Genomic DNA, 8262 nt, shown 5'->3' on the forward strand with positions numbered 1-8262 from the left:
TTAGCTTAGGGTAGTTGTCCTTAACGTGCCTTTTTTCGTTGCAGTGGTAGCATTTGATTGTCCTTTTTCTTTCTACCCTGCGGATGGTTAGTTTTTCTTGATTTAAATAACTTTTTAAAACATCTTACCATCATTACCATTTCTTCGTCGTCGAGCGAGGATTCTGACTCATGTTCGTCTCTCATTGCCTTGAAGGCGATGTTGTACTTCGGTTCCTTCGTACCTGAACATCTCGATTCATGCACTTCAAAAGTTGAAAATAATTCTTCTAAGGTAATAGATTCTAAGTCCTTAGAGATATATAAGGCATCTACTAGTGATGCCCATTTTGTATTTCTAGGGAAGGCATTAAGAGTGTATCTTAGGGAATTTTGGTTGCTTACCTTTTCTCTGAAATTCGAAAGTCCGATGATGAGATCCTTAATCCTCGAGTGAAGTTGTACAATCGTTTCATCTTCTTCAAATCATAGGTTGGTGAGCTGGTTGCAAAGTAAGTCTTGTCTCGTGAGCTTGGCTTCGGACATCCCTTCGTGTAGCTCAAGGAACTTCTCCCAAAGCTCCTTTGTTGAGTTGTAGGTGCCGATCCGGTTGACTTCTTGTGGCGGAAGGACGCTCAGCAGATGGAACTTTGCTTTACTGTTTGCCACGTAGTCGGCCTGCTCTTTTTTCGTCCACTGGTATTCTTCCTTTCCCTCGGGTGCTACAAAACCGAACTTTATTATTAAAAGTAATTCAAAGTTGGTTTTAAAGAATACCTGCATTCACTTTTTTCAGCTAGCGAACTTCCCCTCGAACTTCGGTGGGTATATGCTCGGTCCAACCATTGATTTGTTGCTTCGATCGGCGATTAGTCGTCCTGAAGCGTCTTGGCTCTAATACCACTTGTTAGGACCCGTTGGCCGGCTAGAAAGGGGGGGGGGGGTTGAATAGCCCTGCACAAACAAAATAAAACAAACCTTTCTCGGACTTAAAAAAATACTTTCATAAATAAAAGATAAATTGAAAAAGACAGAGGCTCAGAGGATTTACTTGGTTACAACTGGGGAGGTTGTTAATCCAAGGAATAGAGTAGCATTAATTTCTCCTTTAGGCGGAGAAGGTTCTTTACAGTAGTGTAAGCACAGAAAATGAGAAGCTAAAAGAAAACTAAGATGTGTATAAGTATTGATGCAAGAATGCTTGATCTTTTTTTGGCTTCTGGATAAAGGTTGTATTTATAGCCTTGGTTGGGATGTCTGGAAGCGTTCTAGGCGCTTGGAGTGGGATAGAATTCTATCCTCAACGTAACGATCAACATCCACTTCGAAAGTGGATAAAATTAGGTCACGGGTGCTCGAACCCGTTCTGGGTGTCCGGACTCCGAGAGCCCGGAATGGGTCCGGGCGTCCGGAATGAGTCTAGGCCCTCTGCTCCGGTGCTGCTCACCTCGGTCCGGGTCTTCCGCTTGGGTGATTTCGGCCATCCAGAATATGGCTCACTCGAACCCAACTTCCGGCCTTCTCGAGCAATCTTCCACTCCGGCTTCTCGTCCCTCAGAAATGTCGCGCGCCTCCTTCTCGTCCACCCGCGTACTCTTCCGCAGTACCACATCCCTCAGACGCACCAAGCACGTCGCTCTCTCCCGTGTCATCCTTCTCGCTAGTTACGTCTTTTGCTCGACTTCTTGTGTTCTTAAGCTCCTGCACACTTAGACACAGAGTTAAACACAACATGACCTAACTTAATTTGTTTGATCACATCAAAACAACCTTAGGGTACCAACAGTAGACACTCTAATACTACATTACCAACCCAGACCCCCATAGTTTGTCCATCGCCTATTACTCCAATTCACTTTTTTTTATCAAACATTTGATTCTGGCATAACCAATGATAATGCACACAATGGTGGATCTAGTCAATTGCAAGTAAATGATAAGGAGCTGGATGACCAAAATGACACTACCGTTGAACATAATGGTGATCTCCCCATAGCTCTACGCAAACAAAAAAGAATAGTAAAACATATCGGTCGTGGTACATATGGGAGGCTAGGGATGGGGAACTAATTATTACTTAGCAAAATGTAAATTTTATTTGGACAATAGTGTATTATGAGAAAAGACTAACTTATGTTGGATGGTTTCAATTGGTAGTAGTGTGTTTCTTAAGTTGTATAAGACTAACTTTAAATTTTCGAGTAGATATATGGAGCCTGGTTGAGTTTCTGTTCTACGAAATTTTTTTCAAGAAGATTGTTTGTGGCTGGTTGCAGATTATTTGTGCAGATTTTGTCAGGATGTTAAATTTGTGTGCACGTTGCATAATATTGACTTTAAGCATGATACTTATGATCTATGCAATTGTTTGTAGTGTTGAGATTTTATTTCTTTGTGTGATGTTGCTATGTTCTTGTGATTGGCTGTATTTGGCAGTGCAGGTTTGGTTTTTGGTGGAGTATTTTTGTTTACAAGAGTTTTTCTATTTTATGGAGTTTTGGCATCATGTTTTGGCTTCATGAAGCATTCCTTAGTGTAGCGGATTATTTGTGCAGATTTTGCATTAATGTGTTAGAAGGATGAATTCATGTGTAGTGTGTTTGATGGATTTTTTAGTGGCCAGATATGGATTTCTTTTTGGTGTGGTAGAATCTGAATTTGGCGTTGTGCTACTAGTGATATTTATGCAAGGATATATATTATTGCACACAATATGCAAGGATATATATTAATGCTGGTGATGTTATGGTATGAAATTCTGAAATCTTTGTATGTTCTGGCTTTTATTGCCGGTGGTTTCTTTGCACGGATATATATTAATTTTGATCAGATTTTCTTTGCTGTTGGTGTTTTGGTTGGGATTTCGATGGAAGGTTTGTAAAAATATATAGGGGTGGGTTGCTGTAGATATTATGTGCAATTTGTCTTTTATAAATGTGATGCAGTTACTGATTGTTTTATTCTACAAGAAATTTGGTTTCAAATATTGCTGAAGCTGAGGAATTCTTGGAAGTTGTTGAGGTGCAAATATTCTTATGTGGTGGATTTTATTTCTACTATAGACTTGTGCTTATTTACTTGGGCGTTTATCTGAATATGCACTTTTGTTGCTGATTTTATTATGATTTGCTGGAAATAATGATGATGTTGGAAGTGGAATATGGTGGTGTTTTGTATGGTAAATTTGATAGAACTTTCTTGATGTTTCCAGATTTTGGTTGATATTGTAGAGATATTGATGGTTTGGGTTCGTGGTTTAAGGTCTTTTTTTATTGCTGATATCAGGATACTTTTGTGTGTGGAATTGGATGCTATTTGGCTTTCAGTGGATTCTTGTTTGTGTTATCTGATCTTGGTGCTGTGGAGATTTTATGATGTATCTGTTTTGAGGTGCATGGAATTCTTTTTGGTGCTTTTCTTAATTTAGTTCAGACTTCAGGTTCTCAGGGATATTCATTTGATATAAAACTTCATAATTTTTCTATCTTTCAAGGGGCTGATGACTTGGTGATACTGTTTGGTTGACGAATATGGATTCTTTGGTAGCTCAAGGAAAAAAGAGATGGAATTTTTTTTATCAAGAAGAGATTTTGTGATATGAGTTTTCTTATTTGGAGAGTTTATTGATTGTTTTGGGGTTAGTAGTCTACAAGGAAGTGTTTTTCTTGTTAAAGAGTTTGTAAGTATTTTCTTGTTTTGAGTATTTGGAATGTAAGTATGGTGACGAGTTGGTTTATTTTGAATATTCATGTAAATTTTTAGAGTCCTTGTAAACTGTTGTATGAGGTTAGATTTGGTCCTCTTCATATTATGATTCTTTTGTCATATATGATATTTCTTTAAAAAAAATTTACTCATCACTTTTCATCAGCTATTTTTACAATTCAAGATATTTGAAATAGGACTGTAAACTAGTCGGGCTGAGTCAAGTTTTGAGATGATCAAACTTATTTGATAAGGTAATCGAGCCGAGCCGAGCCGAGCTTAAAAAGAATCAACCTTTAGAAATAATTATTTAAGCTTGGCTTGGTTTATTTTGTATGAGCTTGAGCTTGTTTGAAACTTGGCTTGAGCTTGACTTGTTTAGATGTTATCAAGTTCTCAATTCAAGCATGTCTTGAGTTTGGTTCGAGCTTGACTTGAGCTTGGTTCAAGCTTTATTTGTTTAGATGTTATCGAGCTCTCAATTCAGCTTGTTTGATTGTTTGAAAACTTTAGTTGTTTGATTGGTTATTGAGCTTGATAATTTAAATTTATTAATTTATTTTATTTTATTTTATTATTTATTTAATATTTTGAAAAGAGTTTTATTAATGAATATGATTAGTGAACATTATTCATGATCGTTGTTTACGAACATTGTTCACGAACGTTGTTCATGAACATTAACGAGTTGAACATATATATATTCAAATTTATTTATTTAATTTAATAAACTATTCAAACTTATTTATTTAATTAATGTTATATATATTAAATGAATATAAATAAAATCTTATTAAGCAGACCAAACTTATATTGATTCATTTATAGTCCTAATCTGAAATGCAGTGTAAAGCTACAATTTCATGCAGTTTTGTAAAACTGCAGGAAAAGGCCAACGATCACCATTGCCTTGCCAATGACAGGCCAGGGAATCCCATGCCTCCCGCGCCCAAAGAGCCCCTTCAAGAACGACCAAAAGCAGAGCAAGATCCAGCCGCTGCACACGAACTCCCCGATCCCCGGTCCTTCGGCGTCGGTGGTATTGAGAACTCGCAGCAAACCGACGGCGAAGGCCCACAGATTGACCAGCATTACCGCGGTCCCTGGAACAAACGCCGGCGATGAGTCGAAGGTGAACCGCCCGGGGTCGTCCACGTCTTCGCCCGGCCTTCGCTGCTCTTTTTGGGTGATCTCGAAGACGGTGTCCGAGATGCCGAGAAGCTTGAGGACAACGCTGAAGAAGCCGAGAAGCCATGCGGTGGACGAGTAAATCCTCTGCATCCTCTGATTATTCCACCATGCTCTCACCGACAACCCGTAGCGGAAGTATTCTACCAATGTGTAGATGTTGTAGGTCACAAAAAGAGCCAATGCCACAACAAAACCAACTTCTGATGTCTGCAACATTTCAAGGATTGTTAATTATAGATGCAATGCATTACAGAACAAACTGCTTGTGCCTTACGTTAGGCAAGAAGGTGGAGTTCGAGAGGAGGCAGTAAGCCGGGAGCAGAGCATAGCAGACCTCGACGATGGATCTCACACCCCAAACAAGTAAGATCAAGTACGCGAGACATTGCCGGAGCATGAGCTCTTTGGTGATGACAGAAACTACCGGGTTTTTCTTGCTAACCAGGATCTCCAGAAGGCCTGTTGCCCACCTCTTGTGCTGCGTCAAGCTCGCCGGACCGCCTACGGGGGCAGAGCCGAGGAACGCAGGTGGGTCCAGCATCAGAGCCACCGTTCTCCATCCCATGGAATGGCACCTCAGGCTTGTGAGGATGTCCTCCGTCATCGAACCATAAACCCAACCAATCTGAAAACGCACTGAGATTAGCATCGAAATTATAATGAAATTTGTTGACGTAATGCATGTATACCTCATCGCCCCAAGCTGTGTTGAATTCATAAGAACAAGAAGCAACCATTTCAGCTACTGCAACACGACTGGAAAGGTCGCTGGGTAATCCAGGACTACTGATTCCTGCGGTTATTTGAACGGCCGAGTGCATGAATTCCATAGAGGTTCCGTAGAACAACTGAAGTTCTTCGCGAGACAACATTTCTGTTGAATTGTCCTTCGAACTGCATTCCAGTAATTGGAGTCGAGAAAAAAATTTGCCGCCTTTCTTCTTAAATCTGGAACCATTTGGTGGGACGCCATATATGACTTTTCTCCGTTGGAGGCATCCTGTTCCGGCATAAAACGGGCCTTGAATACCTTGTATACCGGGCACAAGGGACTGAAAAGATTGAAAGCAATTAATCTCTTACAAAGAGAATCAGTGCAGGCACTTAAATTGTTTTGTTTATTTGATGATTCGAGCTACGATGCATGCAAGCAGACCTGTTGGAGGACTACGAGTTGGTTTCCGAAGGGATCGTCCTTGAGAGCTCTATGGAACTGCTGCGGAGCCTGGGCGAAGGCATTATTGTTCCCCTCGTCGGGGGAGCCGAGGAGCAGACACATGGCATGGAGGATGACTTGTGGGTTGTTGGCGAACATGTCGCAGTCGACGTTGAGCACGAATGGTGCATTGGTCATCACGCCCGACACCCTCGTCTGCCATTCAGTAACGTAAGTTTAGCTGAAACAGATACTGTAAACATATATGGTTCTTCAACAGAGCAAAACTTACTGAGTTTTATAAAACATGGGTCGAGCAAGTTATTAATCTAATTTAAAATAAATTAATTGGTCTCGTGTTTTTAGGAATTTGAGTTTGGTTCATTTAGATATCACTAAGCTCTATTAATTAATTCGAACATCTTTGATTGTTCAATCATATGCAATTACTTAATAATTACCAGAACATTCATGGCTCCTGCCTTGTAGTGATGTGGATGCTGTGGCCTCTTCTCTCTGGCCACATAAATTAGATGTGGCATTATCCCTTCTTGTTCTGATCCTTTCTTGTTCTCCCATAAAATCTAAGTGATTCATATATGAGACAAACAAATATAAAATAAATAGCTAAATAAATGGCGGTTTAATTAGAAATTAAGGGATAATAATTAAGTCGTCAGATATATGCATGATATATATGATACCTTGACTATGGTTGGATGGTTCTTGCTCTCGATCTTGAAGAAGTCCTTGAACTCATCATTACTGTGGTAATTAGGAATTTGGTCTTCATTATTTACAGATGCAACTCTTCGACTTAGTTCTTCATACTCATTCTATGATTAACAATTCATATACATCGACAATAACATTAAGTATATTAAAGATCTATTTAAATTAATTTCCACTAATTAATAAATCAAACCTCGACATGCCTCCACTCTTGGATGAAGTCAGCTGAGGAGTTCAGCTGTGGTTCAGTGCTAGAGAAGTAAACGGAAGGCGCTCGCACTCTCACGCCATGCTTCTTGCAGAAGGGAACCCAGAGCTTGGCGAACTCCACGGACTCGGAGAAGGAGAAGAAGGTCACTGGCGACGCTCCGTCGTCGGAAACATAGCAAGCAAGCTTGTGAACCGGATAGTCCAGGGCCAGCAAGGAGAGTACCGTGTCGACGGTGATAATCGGAGGCTCCAGCGTCGGGTCGGCGGTGGTCACAAACATGTCCACGGCTGGAAGATCACCGTACCTGCATCCATCCAAAGTGCGATCTATATTATTGAAGGCATCGATCGAGAAGTTGATGATATTAGTGATTTTTTTTACGTGTTTGCTAAGTGCTGGGGGTGAGATCTGTAAACGATCCGGTTCCATCTGGCATTGAGATAGAGGAACCAGATGAAGGCGAACCATGACTCGCAAACGAAGGCGACGAGCCAAGTGGTTCCATGGCGATGAAGCGAGGCGAGACGAAAGGCGAGGAGGGAGAGGAGAAGGGAGAGGATTACGACATCCGAGAGCCGTTGGAGAGTGTTGTTGACAGAAACTCTCTCGTTGAGAGGGAGGGCGTGGGACTTTGCCATTAATGGGAAATACAAGTACTGGAAAGGCTAAGAATATAAGAGAGTATCGAAGTTGAATTGCTTCATTATCATCCTTCTCAACCGCTCAGTTCGAAGAGTTAATGATAACTCTTTCTGGACGGTAGCCTGCAGCGGCCGCAGAAATGAGAAATGCAGATAAGTTGTATGCGGTAGCCTTAATCATCAAAACTTGTCAATCAAGTCTTTAAAAGCCTTTTTTTTTTAAAACGAAATCATTAGGTCTAGCGTCATGCTATCAAAGTTGAACCTTAATTTGCTTGCGTGAGATCCATCGACCAATTACTACCAAACCCAAAAATTAACGAAAAATAAATGAGCCGCATGACGCGCTCATTTCTTGTGGATTAAGATTTTTTAAAAAAAAAAAATGAAATCGGTAGGTAATTTAGCGTCACGCTATCAAAGTCGACCCTTGTTTGCGTGATCCTTGTTTGTGTTCACTCTCCTTTGTCTCTCAAATCCACCTATTGAAATGTAGCTCTTAAATGAGGGATTTGGACTATATGAAAATGTAGCCATCGATCGAGCTGTGACAAATGGGACAATTATTGCGCTTAATAATTAGAGATGGCCACCGCTTGGTGTGACGACGAATCATATGTTTTGGGCAGATCCTAGCAATCACATCTT

The 8262-nt window shown here is 40.6% G+C and overlaps 1 protein-coding gene across 1 annotated transcript; it reads right to left on the reverse strand.

Annotated features, from left to right (window-relative positions):
* Positions 1 to 4451: 4451 nt before the first annotated feature.
* LOC122005295 (cellulose synthase-like protein H1) lies at positions 4452 to 7757 on the reverse strand. Its single transcript, XM_042560281.1, has 8 exons — positions 7355 to 7757; positions 6956 to 7277; positions 6735 to 6866; positions 6492 to 6614; positions 6031 to 6246; positions 5564 to 5926; positions 5149 to 5499; positions 4452 to 5081 (listed from the first exon to the last, which is right to left on the reverse strand). The coding sequence occupies exons 1-8, from the start codon at positions 7609 to 7611 to the stop codon at positions 4545 to 4547; spliced, it is 2301 nt and encodes a 766-aa protein (XP_042416215.1). The 5' UTR covers positions 7612 to 7757; the 3' UTR covers positions 4452 to 4544.
* Between the last annotated feature and the right edge of the window lie 505 nt (positions 7758 to 8262).

The sequence above is a fragment of the Zingiber officinale genome, chromosome 7B (assembly GCF_018446385.1).
Source record: "Zingiber officinale cultivar Zhangliang chromosome 7B, Zo_v1.1, whole genome shotgun sequence".
NCBI lineage: Eukaryota > Viridiplantae > Streptophyta > Magnoliopsida > Zingiberales > Zingiberaceae > Zingiber > Zingiber officinale.